The sequence below is a fragment of the Topomyia yanbarensis genome, chromosome 2 (genome assembly GCF_030247195.1).
Source record: "Topomyia yanbarensis strain Yona2022 chromosome 2, ASM3024719v1, whole genome shotgun sequence".
In the NCBI taxonomy this organism is placed as follows: Eukaryota; Metazoa; Arthropoda; class Insecta; order Diptera; family Culicidae; genus Topomyia; species Topomyia yanbarensis.
This window is the reverse complement of record NC_080671.1, coordinates 33,080,213-33,100,997: the sequence shown is the minus strand read 5'-3', so window position 1 is coordinate 33,100,997 and position 20,785 is coordinate 33,080,213. Positions and strand designations below refer to the sequence as shown.

Below are 20,785 nucleotides of genomic sequence, written 5' to 3'. Positions count from 1 at the left end.
CTTGGTCGCTGGGGCGCTAGTATAATATTCTCATAGCTCGCAGATCGATTTCAAGCTTTATAGGGCGCTAGTATGACTATGGGGCGCTAATAAAATATTAACATAGCTCGCGAGGCGCTCTCAGATTGTCTCGAGCGCCAACATGATATTCCCATAGCTCGCAGGACGCTCTCGAACTCTCTTGGGCGCTAGTTCGATATTCTCTTAGTTTGCAGGGCGCTCGCGAATTTTCTGGAGCGCTAGCATAAACACTCTCAAACTCACTAGGGTGCTAGTTCGATATTCTCATAGCTCTCTAGGGCGCTAGTATAACTGTATGGGGAGCTAGTATGGTATTCCCATAGCTCGCAGGGCGCTCTCAGATTCTCTCGAGCGTCAGTATGATATTCCAATAGCTCGCAGGGCGCGCCCAAACTCTTCAGGCGGTAGTTCGATATTTTCATAGTTCGCAGGGCGCTCACAGCTTCTTTGGGGCGTTAGTCTAATATTCCTATAGTTCGCAGTGCGCTCTCGGATTCTCTGGGGCGCCAGTACGATATTCCCATAGTTCGCATGGCACTCCAAAACTTACTAGGGCGCTAGTTTAATATTCTCATAGCTCCAGGCCGATTTCAATCTCTCTAGGGTGTTAGTATGGGTCTATGGGGCGCTAGTATGATATTCCCATTGCTCGCAGGGCACTCTCAGATTCTCTCTGGCGCAAGCATTTTGTTCCCATAGCTCGTAGGGTAATCTCAAACTCTTGAGAGCACTAGTCTGATATTCTCATTGTTCGCTGGGCGTTTTCGGACTCTCTAAAATGCCAGTATGATATTCCCATAGCTCGGAGAGCCCTTTGACACTCGCTGATGCGCTAGTATGGTTCTGATTAAAATATTCTATATTATGTACCAATTTCATGCTTCTGGAAAAATCAAAGATTTAGTCTTTATATCCGCATTTAAACGATCATAACGTTTTTTCCATCGGAATACAGCAAAACAAAATGATATATATTCGTTGTTGGACATTACGAAAAATATCTTCATGTCTCTTCATTTTTGTAAGTTGCTTTCTGAGTCAAGCAACCTCTGTCACAAGAATAATCTTCTCTGTTCGGATTTATTTTGAATATTCTAAAACTACTTTTCTGCAAGGCTTAATTTTTGTTTTGGAGCAATGTATAGGTTTGTTCCAGTACTACATGTGATCGTTTCGGAGAAAACAGCAGTAAAAAATACACGCTCCTATTTACACCTATGATCGATTCAGTTGAAAACTGTAAAATTCAACTGTATCGATAGTACCAAAGGAAGAACAAGAAGCGACTTCCGGGATAACTTTCTCCCTGTTTGCTCAGTACTTCCAATTTACTCGGTACTGGAACAAAGACAATTTTTACATGAAGTTCCAAATATTTTCATACTTTCGCTACATAGCCTGTTGATTTCGAAAAGAGGCATTTCCGCATTATTCCGCACACAGAACAGAATCCACTATAACCGCGCTACCGGATCTCTCGGGAACTTCAGTTCTGGATAATATGTTTGATTTCGTCTGCCAAATAATGCCTGCACTTCATAATTACAGACGGATGTTATAGAAAGAAAGCGGTATCTCGAGAAAACAAAAAAATCAACACAGTTAACAATCGTCGTTTTATGTTTGATATCACAATATGACAACACGTCCAAGCAGCCCTTTGGTACTTTTAGTTTCCAAGCCGAAGGTTTGCCTATGTCACTTTCGTCCAATCACGAGCTGGTTCAGAATTGGTTCAAAAACAGGGGACAGAGCTGGCGGATCCTATCGTAGGTATCCATTACAAATCCCAAAACTGTCGATTTGCAAGGACCATTGCAAGATGTCTTGGACAATTTGCCTACTTGGGCCCTCCAGCTGGGTATCGAATTCTCCAAGGAGAAAACTGAGCCAATCGCATAAACATGCGCCGTGCATTGTTCCGCCAGATCTCAACTATTAAATTACCTTCAGGCCCGAGTAAGGTCATCCAATGTCCCGATGCGGGATGTACTGGCAAACCGCGATCTCCTCTATATGTCCCTCGTATGTAGTTTCCTAAAAACCATCAATATATAGATTTACCTGCCCCTTTTATTTTTATTATCATTCTCAGAAGTGTCCTCTTCCACATATATCGTACATCCTTGATGGTTTGATGCAAGTGACACGAAACATCTCTGTCGAAAATGTTAACAAACGTGGAATTTGCAGCACAAACATCACACGCGCAACTCATCTGACGAAGACCGCCCGAGTCTGTAATCGATGCCGTTGATCTCCCGTTAACTTGAACCCCTGTTTCTAATACCAAGGAATTATTCCCCCTCTCCATCTGATTTTTTTTTTGAATTTATAATAAAAGCAACGTTCGATTTTTAAAATAGCAAAATGAAATTATTTAGCTCATGCACTAAAAAATCAAGAAGTTTTCATCTTCATCATTAAGGGGTTATATACAAAGTTGGAACTCAAAAAATCGAATGAAAATTATTGAATATTCACACACTTTTGAAAATATCTGTGCGAAATTTTATCCAGGTCGGAGAACTAGATTTCAAAATATAGCCGGTTCGCAGCGCGCTGGTTCTTTCGCGAATAAGGTGAACACAACAAAATTAAACGCAATTATATCGGAACTAAGTTTTTTGAAAAGTACCGTTGCGGTGAACGTGATTTCGCAAAAACTACTCATCCGATTTTCATTTTTTTTTTAATTGTTTGTATTTACACTTGTACTTGAACGGTTGCTTTTTCATCCAAAAATTATCAATTCTTTGCAATGATTTTTTGTTTAAAACTCCATTTTTTGATCAACATAATTTTTTTTGAAGGAAATTCTTTTTTATTGGGAAACCGCTCCGTTCAAGTTTACCACAATACATTTTTCTTAAATAATCAGTTTACTTTTTTGATTTCAGTTGAGCGGTTCGGCTTGGAGACCGTTCATTGCAAACCTCTGCCAAAAAATACGCTTCGGGGATGGGGGAGTTCTGCCAATCTTGAATATTTTTTTAATTCAGCTTGTTTTTTCGAACTTCGAGAGTACTGCCACTACTACTTTCGCTTTTTCGAATAAAATTTGCATTAAGCACTTTAAAAAAATCACGAACTTAGCTCACTTTTTCGCCACAACTTTGTATATAACCCCTTCATAGAGGTATATTTCAGTCCCTAGGGTGGCTCAGCTTATTGAACAAAGCCTATGTTAAGAGTTAGCATATTATGTACTAGACTACCGCCCCAATACCTCAACAGTAACAGTTCCTGGGGGTTCGTTTAGGGCGTATGTTTAAAAACAGGGCATTGCCATCACCAAACAAAATTCACATCAGATTTACAAACCATTTTGTAAGTTTCTATCACAGGGTGTCTACTATAAAGTAGCCTTTGGTATTATTAAATTATCTCATGAAGTATTCAGACTCCCATATGAATCTTTTACACCATCTTTCCAACATGATTGTAAATATTTAGAAAGTAAAAAATGGATCGAGATATAAAAATATTCAATTTACTAATTTCCGAACTCTTAAGTTCAATAAAAAATCCAACTTTAATTTTAATTTCTTTCCATATATTGTCAAGTTTACGAGTTATCATTATGGTTATTATGGTATATGTACAATTTATTGAATAATAAGCTTAAAAAATAACAATTGACACACTTTTTTTGTTAAAGGGTGTGAGAAATTTTTTTCGAAGAAATCGGATATTAATTTTTATGTGGAATGCACCCTTTATAGCAAAAAGCACCAATTTAGTACTTTTCGTTATGTTTGCATTCACGCCGCTCATTTTCCGGTCCACTTTACGTATAGTGGCGTTATAGTTTTCGTACCCCATCAATGTCGTTGCGCCCCATCCAGGTTGTTGCGCCCTATCCAAGTCGTTGCGCCCCAGCTTTAAATTGGCGACTAACCAGCCAATATTCTACAACAACAGCGCTGGCGAAGAGAGGACCCGGCGAATGTCACCCGAAGCGAGCCTGATAGAGAGTAGGTAGTCTTAGCTCCCTCGGTGTTTGCGGTATACAATTGTTTGCATTCCAAGATCTTAATCTGTTCAAGAGAGGGGTCCTTAAAGCAGCCAACCCCGTGCTCCAACAGTTCTTCGCATTTCAGGCCCGGTTCGGACACTACCCCATCGATTTCTACGGCCACACAAGGCACGTGCGCTTTAAATTCCCGCGTAAAGCGCTCACAGCAAGCAATCGCGTTTGCCTGGCCGAGATCATTCACTAGAACACGTATCTTGTTTGCCCGAACACGTGTTATCTGAGTTACGGCCGGGTAATTAGCAGTCAGATCTCGAGAAAGTTTTAATATATTAACCGGTTTCTCTCCGGTCCGAAAATATACCACCCATGGCCCAGAGGAACCTTCTGGGTACTGCTTTATACGGGGAGCAATGCGAGTGTTAGGAGGATCAGGGACTTCCATGATTACATCAGATGGTATTTCGCCCTCGGCCATTTAAGCACGAGGGCAGTTATATAAACGGGAATGTGTCTTATTATTTGATTACAAAGTAGAGTAAAAGTAGGGAAAAGGAAAGAAAGCAAACGAGGAAAAAAAATCAAGCAAAACTTATCTGCAAACAACGTCGATTGTTCCGCACTAGCGAAAACAATGTACTGGATTTACTGCCGGCACCAGCAGAATGGCAGCTAACGAACGAACAAAGGATGACCTTCACTCACTGAAATTTACACACCGAACACCACTGTGAAATATAACGATCCGTTCTGTTCAAAGGTTGGGAGACGTATGATAAAAATAATAATGTTGTTTCTGCTACGCTCTGCCCTACCAAAAAATTTTAGGCCGTCTTGGAGGCGTAAGCCTCAATAAAGTTTAATAATGACTTTGTGAAAGTGTGTTTGATTTAGTCCACATCAATCGACCCTGCCTTTACCCTCAAAATGATTAGAGAATTTTGGGGACCTGTTAACTGGAAAACAAACAGAGAAAAAATTACCGGAACGGTGAGGAAAATGAAGAAACGGTAAAAACCCAGCTTTTTATTGGAAACACTGAGAAAAGATATGTTCTCAAGCTAGAATCGTACCTGCGATCTCCCAGTCTCTAGTTGGGTGCATTAACCACTCCGCCAGCGAAAGTAGATAACGAACGAGATTTGGCTCGAACGAGGAGAGGGAAAGGTGACGATTTGCTTATAGGAGACATTGGGGGTCGATAGGTTCAGGCTATGGGCGGTGATCACGATACTATCGGGAATATGTGATGGCATCATCACAGTTTCGCAATGGCGGAGTGGTTAACGCACCCAACTAGAGACTGGTAGATGGCAAGTTCGATTAATGCTTGAGAACATATCTTTTCTCAGTGTTTCCAATAAAAGGGATTCTTCATTCTCACCGTTCCAGTCATTCTTTCTCTGTCTTTTCCAGTGGACACGTTCCTAAAATCCTTGAAAATGAAAAAACAAGACAAAATGACTAAATTAATTGAATGTTTTATAAAAAATAGTATAAAATAAAAATAAAAATGAATAAAACGAATAAAATGTATGCTGGGCTTAATATAACTATAATTAATAAAATAAATAAAAAATATCAAGAAATTAAAACAATGGATGGAATAAAATGGATATAATGATCAAACTGAATACAGCGAATAAACTGAACAAAATAAATAAAATATTAGAAACATTAAATTAATTTATTAAAACACTTAATATTCATTTCAAAAGAAAAGAAATAAAATAAAAAAACCTGTTTTAATCTACCTGCAATTGTGCCTTTCTCAATCATGAACACGAGAATGTTTGCGTTGTTTAAGCTTTCAAATGCATATATTACATTTTGTTATTATACATGACATGACAAATATACAATAAAAAGAAATCATTATTCGAGTTCTAAAATTTTGCAAAAGAAAAAACAACCACGGTAATATTGAACTGAAAAACGGTGCGAAATCGGCAAAGTCCCAAAAAGTTGATTTAAAAAAAAATATTTCGTGATAACATAACATACGGGGTCGCAATACCTTTCATTTGAGACTAAGTTTGGTTGAATCGGTCTAGCCATCTCCGAAAAACCGATGTGACTGTTTTTCTGAAAAAAGATACTTCCGCCGGGGCTTCCGGAACCGTAAATTTTGAAGACACTAAACTCAAGCTGTTCACACAACATGTGCGAACGCATACAGAAACAGGCTAATCCCGAGAGATGTCTCAGGAAAAAAGCATAGAAGGTCGGGTTCGCTGACGAAAACGCGAAAAAGAAGCCTTAAGCTTTGATCCTGCACATACGTTGTGCGAACTGTTTGTATTTAATGTCTAACTTGCGCCAATTTGGGTTCGTCAATTTTTTCCCTTTGGGGAGTAAAACTTTTACTAAAAATGACATGATTTACCATAAAATCAAAAACAAGTAATTCTATTATGTCATCAAAATATTAAAGCGATATAAAAACATTCATATACATTGATGTGACCACTCATATAATAAACAATCTCTGTTCACATATTACGAACTACCAATACATAACAAAAACAGTCTACTTTTCTCGCGGGACCAACTCAAACCAGAACCCATTCTTCGCATTCATCCCAATCGAACGTTTATCGAGCTGCATCGGAACGTCAGTCCGTGGGGAAATTTCCACAACGAAGTAGGCCAGCAAATAGTACAGGAAGCACTTGGCATGCATTAGCGCCAACCGGGATCCGATACAGTTTCTCGGTCCACTACCGAAGGGCAGGAAAGCACTCGGATTGAGTTTGGAACGATTTTCCTCCGAGAACCGTTCCGGATTAAAGCGCAGCGGGTCTGGATAGTATCGTGCGTCCCGTTGAATTGCTTGGATTGAAAAAGTTACTACTTGTCCCTCCTCGACGGTGACTTTCGTTCCGTCGGCATTTTCCATGGCGTAAGCTTTGGTGCATTTGCGATTTAAGGCTCCGAACGGTGGCCATTTTCGTAGGGTCTCAGTTACCACCATGTCAAGGTACCTCATCTTTTGTATCGATTCGTAGGTAAGTTTTTGATTACCTAGCTCTGCTCGAACCAAATCTATTTCTGCTCGTAATTTTTCCTGAACATTTTTGTTCAGGGACAACTCGTAGACAGCAAAACAAAGCAAAGTGGTGGTGCTTTCTATTCCCCCGAAGAAAAAAGAGGCTGCGGCAGCAGTAATATCCATATCAGTCCATTTAATGTGACCTTTTTCAGCGGTCTGGTAGTGTTCTTCGACAGTGGAATACCCCGCGCTGCTAAATTTTTCATCCGTGGTTTCCGCTCCCAGTTCATTTTTTCGAGCCAACATCAGCAGGTGGATGAGATCCGGCCGAATAATATGATTCTTTTCACGGTGCTCAATCGAACTGGAAATTATTCTTTCGTAGAAGTTCGTCACATCGCGAGGCATTATTTGAATACCCAGAAGAGCCAGAAACTTTGGCGGAAACAAGGTCATTATAAAAACTTTGAAACCCTGGATCCCGCTGGTTGAACTCAAACATTTGCCTCTCAAGAAAAATTCATTTTCTGGATCGTGAACCGAATCTATTTCCACGCCGAAAGAGATCGAAGTCATCACATCGTTACCCAATCTGAAATGACGCAATGAAATCAATGACAAGCATTAAAGTGTACTGATGCCTAAACAAGCACTAACCTTTGAAACAAGTCTTTCATCTCCCGTTCGAGCTTCCCTCCTTTGGCATCCCTCACAAGCCGTTGCATCGCAGCATCTGCGTAATTCGACAGCAGAATAAACATGTTTCTGGTTTTGCTGCCAGTGAATGCCGGACTGAGAGCCATCCTGCCATGCTTCCAACGGGGACCGTTCGAAAAAACCAAAGCCCGTCCCAAAAGTGGATCCACCTCCGGTGTAATATCATTGGCCCGATCGCTAAAGTGATCGAAATCTTTGATGGTGATCTGCTTCACCAGCGCCGGATCGTGAATCAAGTAGGCTGGTAGGTGAAAGGTGAATAGTCCTGAAAATCTTGAACCGGGAAACGTGTAGTATCCTTGCGAAACCGCATCGGCAAGGTGCAGCTTTCCGGAGAAAAATGGCCACAATCCGCCAAGCAGGGGAATCGGTTCAATGAACGGAATGTTTCGCTGTTTGAAGTAGTTGAATGCTGCCGTACTCCATCGGTAGATCAGATAGGTGACGATTGAGAGCAGTACCAGTGCCGTACTGAGGAACCGTAGTAGGTCCATTTTCGTGTTCACAAGTTCACGGTCAAATCATAACTGAGGGTTAGGATCGCGATACGCGATTAGATTAGATAAATGGTCTTCGCATCTGATGGATATTTCGTAAGAATTGAGCAAAAACAGTACCGACAGCATGATGCGTGATGCCAGTTTGGTTCGTGAGTGTACGTAACGGTATGCGATGTATTCAATGGTATTTCATCATACGCTAATAAATTGATGTCTTCTGTGGATGGTAGGTCGGTGGTAATTCTTGTAGTGGCACATACATTTTTAGCACCAAATAATGCACGAGTATGAATCGGTATCGCGTGAAAAGCAATAAACGTACGCGCATCATTCTGGAAATCTGGAGAAATCATCTTTGAACATCAGCGACTAGTCGAACCAATTACGCGACTTTATTTTATCATCCTTTTATTTCTACCTCCTCCCTCCTCCTTTCCTTCCGGTCATAGAAATGATGAGAAGACATGGCAAGGCAAAAAATCCTCGGCTACCTACGAGGAACGTGTCATTTGAGCCAATATATATATATATATATATATATATATATATATATATATATATATATATATATATATATATATATATATATATATATATATATATATATATATATATATATATATATATATATATATATATATATATATATATATATATATATATATATATATATATATATATATATATACATCATTTTTCTTCCAGAATTTTGAAAAGGGGCCCCTATATTGAAAGGTAAGTCGTTAGTCACGACAAAAAAAAACATTATTAAGCAAAGTTGTTAAGAAAATCTTAAGCAATAACTTCGCTAAAGGGACTACGTGTATCTCTGTCGATTTTAATAGTTTAATTTTCATTTTTTTGTCTAGGACTTTTCTATTTTGTAGAATTTCAAAATGTTTCAAGACTTTATTCTGCATAAGAAAATACACATTTCTTATAATGCAAGTTATTTTGTATCTCTTACATCTTTGGAGTTATCGAATGTTTTAGTGCCCAAATCGCAAATTTCTGCAGACGAAGCTATACCAATACTAATCTGTAGACCAAACACTATCAAATCCAGGGATAACCATTTGTCACATGCTGTCTTTTGCATGCTTAAACATATACAGTGAAGACCCAATGCCTCCGATTTTTTCTTTCACCGATTTTGTCTATCCTCGATTTTGTCAGCTTCATATGAAAATCCATTTGGTGGGCGCTAGCATGTCAAATTCGACTAAATTCTTTGTTTAGTGAATGTTTTCCTTATCTTAGAGATGCAAAACATGGAAAAATAAAACTATTTTTTTTAAATTATGCCTTGTAAGATCTGTGAGAATTTTTTTTAATGATCAGAAAGGGTTATGTCGTGAAACTAAAGGAGAATATTTTAACCACCGAGGTTTATTGAAAAGAAAAAAAATATCCCGATTATGTCAATGGCCTCGTTTTATCAGCCTATACTTCACCAAGGGGCTCATAAAACTTAGCATACGAAGTTTTTTGCTATAGGAAAAATGATATAAATAGCACCTTGTTGCAACTACAAGTCTTGGACTTCTATGACTGGTATGATATATGTATACGGTATACATATATCATACCAGTCATAGAAGTATACAGTATACCCAATGCAGGTGTCGGCCCCCAAATCCTTATTCAGGGGCCAAAGTCATTTCGTCTTTCCTATTTCATATTGCACAACTGTCAGCAGAAACCCAGAAATCTAGAAACAAAAACACATGAAATTACTGAGAGGATCATACTCGCTAGTTCTCTAGGGTAGAAATTAATACAAATCTAGTACTCCGATTGCTGGAGACAGCTGATCCCCCAATCAATCAGAGGATTTCCTCAGAAGAACAATACTCCACTGTCAAAGGATGTGAAATATTCTTTGGTTGGACCGGATGACAACACAGTCGATGAAAGCGACACAAGTGATGATGAAGTCATTTTATTATAATTTTAATTTAAACAAGAAGATTTGGGATTACAATCGCCCATGTCCTTACGATCGCCAAATGGAACGAAATGTTAGTTGAATACCTACTTGAGAAGATGCGCAAAATCCCACGTAATCTCCATAGGCATTACGGACGTTAGAATTGGTTAGTAGGGAAGGAAAATGGGATGTGGGTTTGGGGTGATTTATATAATATTCAACTAAATGGATAATGAAAATTAATTATAAGTCGGATTGATCTCACCAAACTCACTTGGCTGGTCTGTTACAGGTGCAGGCTTCAGAAACCACCGTTACGCTACTTTTCCGAGCATTCCGCTCAGATAAAATTGACTAAAAAGGCATCCGGGTGGCTGATCTGACTGCAAACCACAGACCAATACCGATGCTGATATTTCCACTAAGCTTAGTATATTATTATAGAGATAGCTAAACACAACAGATTCGAATGTGCAAGAATATAGCACAATTTTTTGCGTCCACTTTTGGTCAAAGCCTTCTTCTCGGTATAGGAGGGCACTTATCTGTTCACTAGATATTCGACTGGATATCACAGATCACTGGCCCACAGATCACTTTATTTTGCACGCACAACGGACTTGTAAACGCGTAGCACCCGCCGTCCATGGGACGACCTGTCACGTCTTCTGAATGATCCGCGTTGTTAATAGGGAACCAGAATAAAAGGAAAAAAATTGAAAACATGCGTTTCAATTTTGTTGTTGAAAAAATTGACGGGAACGAAAAAAATGCGTGACCAACGTGTACGCCTACTGCGATAAGACTCCCTTTATTGTTGAATTAAACGATCTCATCGTAAAATACAACAGAGTTTATATCAAACGTTTTGTTTCACCGACCGACGGATGAAGGTATGAAATTAAATTGTTGAAATACTCCGGAGGTCAGTAATTTATACGTAAATATAATATTGAGTTTCTCATGTTATGTTTCTCATTTTGTTGTTTTTATGAACTGCAGTCTTAAAAGAGGCAAAATGGTCAAAGGTATTTAGCGATTGTTGGTAATTAATTGATGATTTCAATTTCGGATGAAAGGTATAATTTTTATTTCTTTTATTTTTGGTCAGCCAGCACTACAAAAAAACTTCATACTTATTCCACATCTAGTTTGACATCTCAATCTCTGTTTATGATTGAAATTTTACGATATAATCAACTCAATCCGAAATAAAAATATTTTCACAATTTTCGACAATACTTTCAACCTTTACGCTTTTCTAAACTTTCTCCCTTCAACTCCTTGCTCTCCTTTGGCTCTTAATATTGAAAAATATACTTCACTTTCCAGTCCCTTGCTAATTAAATGCCGTAACAACTGTTGACACTTTCAACCTTCAGTAGTATATATGTAGTGAAACAAAATGTCAATCAAATTCTAGATCAAATTCATTCCTTTATTGAAATGAGGTCAGGTCAGTTGTTTGTGTGCTCGTTCAGGTACCGTCGTGCAGGGCTACTTTGGATATGTGGGGCTACTTTGCACACTTTAGTTTTTCAATATTTACTAACAGACGTGCTTTAATTAGTTTTTAATCAATTTTTTTATTACTTTTCAATATTTTTCATAAAATAAGTTATAAAAATAGACATTACACCCAGGTTTTTACGCGGTTTTTTACGAGGTTTTTTTTACGCGGATTTTCCAATTAACGCGGTTTTTGCAAAAATAATCTAAGTCCTTTTCAATGCAAAAGACTTAGACTTTTTTCGGAAAAAAAATTCTAAGTCCTTTTAAATGCAAAGAACTTAGAAAAATTTTGGCAGCTTTTATTTTGCGCGGATTTCGCCATTAACACTCGGAATACCAAGGGGGTAAAAAAATGGGAACGCTTACTTTGACCGGTCATATCTCAGCTGTTACATAATCGATTTTAAATCTGTCTTCACCAATATAAAGGTATGTCTTTTGTGAACACGTCGAATTAAAAAAATAGAAGAATAGAGTTGTCTGCCGTAAGTTACAGTAAAAAGAGCATAACAAAGTCAGTGAGAAAAAAATGGGAACGCTTCTTTGACTTGCCATATCTTAGCTGTTTGCTCACCAATTTTAATTCTTTCTTCACCATTGGATAGGTAAATCTTTTATAAAAACAGTGAAAAAAGAATGATGGAAAACAAATTTGTGTATCTGAAGTAATTGTAAAAACAGTAATTGAAAGTCAGTACAGACGAAATGAGTTTTTCTGTTCAAACAATCGTATCACGACCGTTTGTCAACCAATTTCAATTTTCCTTACACCAATGCAATCCTTAGAGCTTCTAGACTTGTAATATATGCAATAAATAGTAGATTTTCAAAAATTACTATACTTTCTGAGTTTTTAGGAGATAGGATTTTTACAATGTACGTAGCATACGGTTGATTGAAATTCTTTGCGACTTGTTAGATTTACTGTTTGAAAATTACCTGTTTACTCAATAGTTCTACATATTATACATGGAGATTATTATATCAAAATGATTGCACGAACGTGGAGAAGCACATTATTGCATGTAAGTTACTAAATAATAGAGTGTGTTAGGACGATTCAGTAAATACGAAGAAGTTCAGAATTTTAAAATATTCGTCATATAACTTTAAATTTGAAGCGATGACCTATACATTTTAATACACCAGTCGATTGTAATTGATGGCGGATACAATTTCTGAAAAACACATTTTTATATTTTCTCAAAAAATAGCCAAAAGTACGTAGAAGTACAGAAATTCCATTTAGTTGGCAAACAACGTCGAGTTCAAAGTGGTGGCCTATACCTTTTATATACCAATCGATTATAATTGATTTTGGTTACAATTTCTGGAAGAACGATTTTTATATTTTCTCAAAAATAGACAAAAGTACGTAGAACTACAGTAATTTCATTTAGTTGACAAATAACTTCAAGTATTTAAAGCTATCACCTATGCAATTTATACACCAATCGATTGTAATTGATTTTGGCTACAATTTCTGAAAGAACATATTTTTGTATTTTCTAAGAAAATAGCCAAAAATACGTATAAGCACAGAAATTTCATTTAGTGGGTAAATAACGTCGAATTTTAAGGGATGATTTATACTTTTTTATACACCAATCGATTGTAATTAATGGTGGCTACAATTTCTGAAAGAACACATTTTTATATTTTCTCAAAAAATAGACAAAATACGTAGAAGTACGGAAATTTGATGTAGTTGGCAAATAAGGTCAAATTCAAAGTGATGGCCTACACTTTTATATATATATATATATATATATATATATATATATATATATATATATATATATATATATATATATATATATATATATATATATATATATATATATATATATATATATATATATATATATATATATATATATATATATATATATATATATATATATATATATATATATATATATATATATATATATACATATATACCAATCGATTGTTATTGATTTCGGCTACAATTGTTGCAAGATAAACTTTTCATATTTTCCCAAAAAACGACAAAAATACGTAGAACTACAAATTTCCGTACTTCTACGTATTTTTGGCTAATTTTTGAGAAAATATAAACAATTGTTCTATCAGAAATTGTAGCCGCCATCAATTACAATAGATTGGTGTATAAATAGTGTAGGTCATCCCTTTTAATTTGCAGTTATTTGTCAATCAAACGAAATTTCTGTACTTCTACGTATTTTTGTCGTTTTTTTTAAGAAAATATAAAAAGTTTATCTTGCAACAATTGTAGCCGAAATCAATTACAATCGATTGGTATATATATATATATATATATATATATATATATATATATATATATATATATATATATATATATATATATATATATATATATATATATATATATATATATATATATATATATATATATATATATATATATATATATATATATATATATATATATATATATATATATATATATATATATATATATAAAAGTGTAATCATCACTTTGAATTTGACCTTACTTGCCAACTAAATAAAATTTCCGTACTTCTACGTATTTCGTCTATTTTTTGAGAAGATATAAAAATGTGTTCTTTCAGAAATTGTAGCCACCATTAATTACAATCGATTGGTGTATAAAAAAGTATAAATCATCCCTTAAAATTCGACGTTATTTACCCACTAAATGAAATTTCTGTGCTTATACGTATTTTTGGCTATTTTCTTAGAAAATACAAAAATATGTTCTTTCAGAAATTGTAGCCAAAATCAATTACAATCGATTGGTGTATAAATTGCATAGGTGATAGCTTTAAATACTTGAAGTTATTTGTCAACTAAATGAAATTACTGTAGTTCTACGTACTTTTGTCTATTTTTGAGAAAATATAAAAATCGTTCTTCCAGAAATTGTAACCAAAATCAATTATAATCGATTGGTATATAAAAGGTATAGGCCACCACTTTGAACTCGACGTTGTTTGCCAACTAAATGGAATTTCTGTACTTCTACGTACTTTTGGCTATTTTTTGAGAAAATATAAAAATGTGTTTTTCAGAAATTGTATCCGCCATCAATTACAATCGACTGGTGTATTAAAATGTATAGGTCATCGCTTCAAATTTAAAGTTATATGACGAATATTTTAAAATTCTGAACTTCTTCGTATTTACTGAATCGTCCTAACACACTCTATTATTTAGTAACTTACATGCAATAATGTGCTTCTCCACGTTCGTGCAATCATTTTGATATAATAATCTCCATGTATAATATGTAGAACTATTGAGTAAACAGGTAATTTTCAAACAGTAAATCTAACAAGTCGCAAAGAATTTCAATCAACCGTATGCTACGTACATTGTAAAAATCCTATCTCCTAAAAACTCAAAAAGTATAGTAATTTTTGAAAATCTACTATTTATTGCATATTTATTGCAACTCTATTCTTCTATTTTTTAATTTGACGTATTTACAAAAGACATATCTTTCTATTGGTGAAGACAGATTTAAAATCGATTATGTAACGGCTGAGATATGACCGGTCAAAGTAAGCGTTCCCATTTTTTTAGACCCCCTTGGTAGTCCGCGTAACTTTTTACCCCCTTGGTATTCCAAGTGTTAACACGGTTTTTGAAAAAAATATTCTAAGTCCTTTTGAATGCAAAAGACTTAGAATTTTCGGAAAGATGGAAGAGACGGGTCTGGAAGATTCCTTATGGCCCGCGCCCCAACAATATGAGTATTTTCGGAATGGTCTTGAAGAGTAGGTTCTAGAAATTGATTTTTGACGCCATTTTGAAATCAAAAATGGCGACTTCCGGTTTAGCGAAAATTCCCTACAACCCATGCAATATGGGTATTGTCAGAATGGTCTTGAAGAGTAGGTACCAGAAATTTATGTTTGGCGCCATCTTGAAATCCAAAGTGGCTACTTCCAGTTTAGCGAAATTCGCTATAACCCAATAAATATGGGTATTTTCGGAATGGTCTTGACGAGTAGTAGACAAAGATCGATGTTTGACGCCATTTTGAATTCCAAGATGACTTCCGGGTTAGCCACCTTCACTATAATCCAGTCAATATGAGTGTTTTTGGAATGATCTTAACGAGTAGGTTCCAAAAATTGATTTATGATGCCATTTTTAAATCCAAGATGGCGATTTCCGATTTCGCGAAATTCGCTATAACCCAATCAATTGGTATTTTTGGAAGTTGAAGTTGTAGTACAAATAGTTTTAATTAAACAGTTGAGTTTGCTTAAATTTAAGCAATATGTTTAATTTGAATAAATTCAAACCCCCAACTCACACCACATACGTCTCTTTCTTCTCTCTCTTCCATTCGCACTGCACTTTCCAGGACGAACACATAAAAATATTTTGCTTTTTGCTGGTTTATGATTAGATCTTATATTTGAGGGTGATTTAGATGATTGCCCTAATTTTTCATGCGATAATTTCGGTAAACCGGAAGTCGCCATCTAGAATTTTAAAATGACGGCAAACATCGACGTCAAAACCATTCCGAAAATACTCATGTTGATTGAGTTGTAGAGAATCTCGCGAAACCGGAAGCCGCCATTTGGGATTTGAAAATGGCGCCAAAAATCAATTTTTATGGAAAACCTTGCGGGGAAGATTTATTTATTTCTGGCACCTACACGTCAAGACCATTCCGAAAATACCCATATTGTTGGGGTGCGGGCCATAAGGAATCTTCCAGACCCGTCTCTTCCATCTTTCCGAAAATCTTCAAGTCTTTTACATTCAAAGAATATTTTTTGCAAAAACCGTGTTAATTGCGAAATCCGCGCAAAAAAAAAACTTCCTAGTCTTTCGCTGAGTTTTTTTTGCGCGGACTTTCGAATTAACGCGGTTTTTTCACGCGGATTTTCCAATTAACGCGGTTTTTTACGCGGATTTTCCAATTAACGCGGTTTTTTGCGCGGTTTTTTTTATGCGGTACGTATCCCATGCTTTGAACATTTTTTGTATCTTGTTTAGTTATTACAAGATAAACGATTGAAAATCAGTACTTTTTTACAAATTCGAAAATTCAAGTTAAAAAATCTCTAAAATTCCGCCTACTATGATGAAAAAAATACGTGTCGAATATTTTTGACCACTAAACCTAAAAAAAATAATAAAATGGAAAAAAAAAATTGCGGCAAATTTTGCGTGGAATGCCCCATATGTAAATTTTGAATACGATCGGTTTAAAGCGTGAATTTATACTTTTCTTGTGATGCAATTTGATTCCATATACCCTTTAGCTAGAGCCAGACAGAATTTCGACTCATTTTCCGGTTGGACCTACTGAGTTTCTACTGTTCGTGAGCTCAATGTTTAACCATGTGTGCGAATATCAAGACGTGAAGTTACGAGTTGACACTTACACAAGAATACGCTTATGGTCACTTTTCTTCGGAAGAGATGTTGTTAGGTTTTTGTTCTGAGTTCCCAGTCTTTGAGATATCATGTCTGCGGTGTTACCCAATGTTGTAGTATTCCATGATATAGAAAATGCTTATACTTACTCCCCACCTCCAGCACCAGTATACGGGAACCGTTCTGGTCCCGCAGCGGCTGAAAAAACAGCAATCCTTCTGCGTACACGTGCTTCACCGTAGACGGAAATAGATCAGCGCAAGCGTCAGGGTGTTTCTGTTTGAAGCGGTAGTAGCGTTGAATCTGGTATAGCGTCACAGTAGAATAATAAAAATACAATCAGTATCAGATCCGGGAGTAGAATTCATTGGGGGTGCTAATGATGATGATGACAATGAGCTATGACCACATACAAACAGACATAACGCTACATGAAAAAACAAAATTCACTATCGTGAAGCTAACGACACTCCACCCACAACGCTACGATCGATTAGTATACTGCGCATAAAAACATAAGAGTCCCATATTGAAAAACAGCAAGACGAGAAAAACGCTGATGAAGATTTACATTTTCATTGAACTTTTATGGATGGGACAATCATGTTTTGGTATTTTTTTGAATATTTTCCAAACAAACCTGGTATCTTATTTGTGCATTGTGATTCTGTGGTGATACAGAAAGCAAACCAACAGATAACTCATTTTTGACAAAAATCCATATGGGGCTCTTATGCTTTTATGGGCAGTATAGATGTGCAGAATCACAGCCAGTAAAGGAAAGGAACCAGCAAAATGATTTAGCATTTTTCTTGTCAATTAGAACGATAATGACGCTGCGCTCGCTTACATGGGAAAAAGTGAGCGTCGACGTACTGTGTGTACAGCGTAAGTCATTCTGGATCAAATGTCGTTTTTCAATGAAAGCCACCGATTGGACTAACGTTGGGTTTTTCGAGCACAAGAGCGGCCACTAACCATGTTTCTTTCCCATTTCTTCTTGAAAGCGCAACCTCAGTGCAATTCCCTGCCCGGCGTTCTTCATTGAAAAGCGTCATCGTAATAAAGTGAAGTCATGGTTGTTTGTATGTAGGTATGATCGCTCGAAATACGTTGAATCACTACTCACCAGTGCAAATGCGCTATCCGGGTAATACTTGCATGGCCGCAGGAACTTGACCAGGAACGCGTCGTCCTCGATTGGCACGTAGAGGGATTTTTCCTCTGTAACAAATAGAGAATGGAAACATTTGGTATGGGATTCTATGAAAGCTTTGGACAGTGTCATATTTTAATGAATGCCAGATAACTAGTTTGAACTTATTTATTCCCTATTTATACCGTGCTGATTCACCTCTAGCGTATCCAAAGCAAACAACTATTCCTACCTAATTACCGCAGGTGAGTCAAACCGTCATGATTGATGGCTGCTATCGACGACGGACGATGTGACGGTGGCGATCAAGGAGGCGTTTTCATTAATTCACGGTCTAGGTGATGAACGGTGAACTTGAAAAAAAAAATATTACGCTCCGGCGCTCGGGCGGATCTAAACAGTTATATAGCTAACAACTTGTTGCACTCGTGGGAATTATAGTTGTTCTAGTCGGAAACACTACCCCCAAGGGTACATTTATTACCCCAATGTTTACCTTTTAGTTACCGATTGAAAGCAATTTGTAACGAATGTGAAAAGTACAGAATGGCGATCACACTAGTTTACCATGTAAACAAACTCGAATTGTCAAGCCTGCTTTGTTTGTCTTCTGCAGATCTCCGTGGTCACCGATGAGTTTATTTGCATTGTGTTTGAGATATGTAATAAGCAAACGGTAATTTCCTGCGGTTGATGTTCTAGAAACATCAGGGACCGAAATGTTTCTTTCTAACAATATTTGAATTCTGACGCTTGTCAGAGGTTAAAAAGAATAAAAATAAAATTACCGGTTTTATAGTCCAGTTTTATACTAAAACTTGTTTTCCAAAAATAATCAGAACAAATCGCAAAATAACAAGCATTCAAAATACAAATAACACAAAAGTAGGTGTTATTTTTAGTCTTTTGCGTTTCTTTTCGTACACCATCGTACAACAAATTCACACATTTATTGCCGTTATATATTCTAGAAACCTTTGATTCATCAATATGCAAATGCGAATAGATTCGATAGTTTTAGCTGAGAGCAAACCGAAACCTGTTTTTGCCTTTTTGAACTTTCCCCCGGTTATGTTGTTAATTGGAGGTAAATGGACGGTAATATTTGGCGTCAGAGTTCTGAGCGTCACCGGGTTACTACGATGACGAGATTCATTGGATTTTTTTCCTTAGAATTGAGCGACCGAAAATAATATTTAGAAAGAGATAGGGTTGGTTTGACTCGAAGGTTCCGGTTTTTTTGGTGCGATCTTCGGGGTTTCGTGTTTTTTCGTCAATTGTCTCGGGCCGTTTGCGACGACGCACAGTGGAAAAAAATCTATAAAAAAATGCGAGTTTTTTTAGAAGGGTTCATTTCAACCATCTTTATTCCTATAAATAATTCTGATGTTTTTGGGATTGCGAATATAATTTAATTACATTTAGAAAGTCGATACATGTAATAAAAGAACTATTAATTCTTCTTTTGAATGGCACAATTTCCGTACAGGAGAGCAGCAAAATGAACTCGCATGGTTGCCGCATGCGATTGGAATTCCGGTTTTGGTTAATCACTACTAATCAAATACTCACGCAGTGTTTTAATATGTGCTTGTTAATGAACTTGATAACTCACTGTTCGACACTACCCACAACCAAGTTGGTTCCAATAGTTATACATGTTTCTGCACAAGCGGTACCCGGCGTTCAGCTGTAGACACAAACAAGCGTGGCGGAACAGTCATAGCAGGCGCGCTCTTGGGATTTAGTCAAGGGTAGTCTGGTGTGACATCAAATTCAAAGTCAAAGTAGTGATCCGGAGTAAACAAGGCAAGTTTTTTGAGGTAGCTGAATTTGGTTTATTTCCTTCCTTTCATCTATATTTTGAATGTTGTTTGGTGGTTTGGGTTTGGCTGTGCTATACGTCTTTCAGTGGGGTAGCCAGAAGTTGGACTCAGGGAAGTGTTAATTAAATTGCCTTATGGTTTTTGTTAATTTCCTCAAAATAATGAATTATGATTATAGCAATATCTATTATCCAAAAGTTGAGTTTGAGGACGATTCATAATTTGTTCTTCAACATAATATTCCTATCTCTTCTCGTTTCCTTGTAATTTCACTTCTAAACTTTTCCTGTAATTGACTTGCAAGTTCTTAAAAGACTCTAATCTAAAAAAATATGCTTTATATCGCTATTATCAGGACTTCATTGGAAAGCTGAGAAAATTTCCTTTCGATGTATGTACAGCTATCTTTTAGTTAAGTGTACTACATGACTTTTTACTAGTAAAATAACTCAAAATTTGAGTTTTTTGGTGATTTTTGTAATTATTCTAGTTATTAATCAAATAAATTTATCGTCACTATTGTTCATTTGGTGCCCTTTAATATTCTCTACAACTTGTTATTTGACACTTTATCTCTATCGCTTTTCATTTCGCTGCAATTTAATAGTTAACACAGCATGGCCTCATTACAAATGCAGTGGGTTCGAAATCGTTGTTTTTGCATATGAAACGAGAAGATAAAAATGATTTTGCTTCGAAACTAAACGAGGTAATTGAATGGAGTCAAAAGAAGGATTGTAGAACTTGCTGAGATGCATTAATTCCATCTTAATAATAGTGAAGTT

At 36.4% G+C, this 20,785-nt stretch overlaps 2 protein-coding genes across 2 annotated transcripts in view; both read right to left on the bottom strand.

The window, feature by feature from the left end:
• Positions 1 to 20,785, bottom strand: part of LOC131682330 (alpha-tocopherol transfer protein-like) — a 65,458-nt gene that overhangs the window by 30,101 nt on the left and 14,572 nt on the right. The window contains exons 2-3 of the mRNA XM_058963718.1: positions 18,148 to 18,242; positions 17,168 to 17,321 (exon numbers count right to left, since the gene is read on the bottom strand). Of these exons, the coding sequence (XP_058819701.1) occupies positions 17,168 to 17,321; positions 18,148 to 18,242 (249 nt within the window). The remainder of the gene's footprint in view (positions 1 to 17,167; positions 17,322 to 18,147; positions 18,243 to 20,785) is intronic.
• On the bottom strand, positions 6,471 to 8,214 carry LOC131682324 (cytochrome P450 9e2-like). Its single transcript, XM_058963711.1, has 2 exons — positions 7,647 to 8,214; positions 6,471 to 7,581 (listed from the first exon to the last, which is right to left on the bottom strand). The coding sequence occupies exons 1-2, from the start codon at positions 8,198 to 8,200 to the stop codon at positions 6,528 to 6,530; spliced, it is 1,608 nt and encodes a 535-aa protein (XP_058819694.1). The 5' UTR covers positions 8,201 to 8,214; the 3' UTR covers positions 6,471 to 6,527.

Coding starts and splice junctions, on each gene's coding strand:
- LOC131682324 (XM_058963711.1), bottom strand. CDS start 8,200: ATGGACCTACTACGGTTCCTCAGTACGGCACTGGTACTGCTCTCAATC. Junction 7,582..7,646: donor ATGAAAGACTTGTTTCAAAG/GTTAGTGCTTGT, acceptor GCGTCATTTCAG/ATTGGGTAACGATGTGATGA.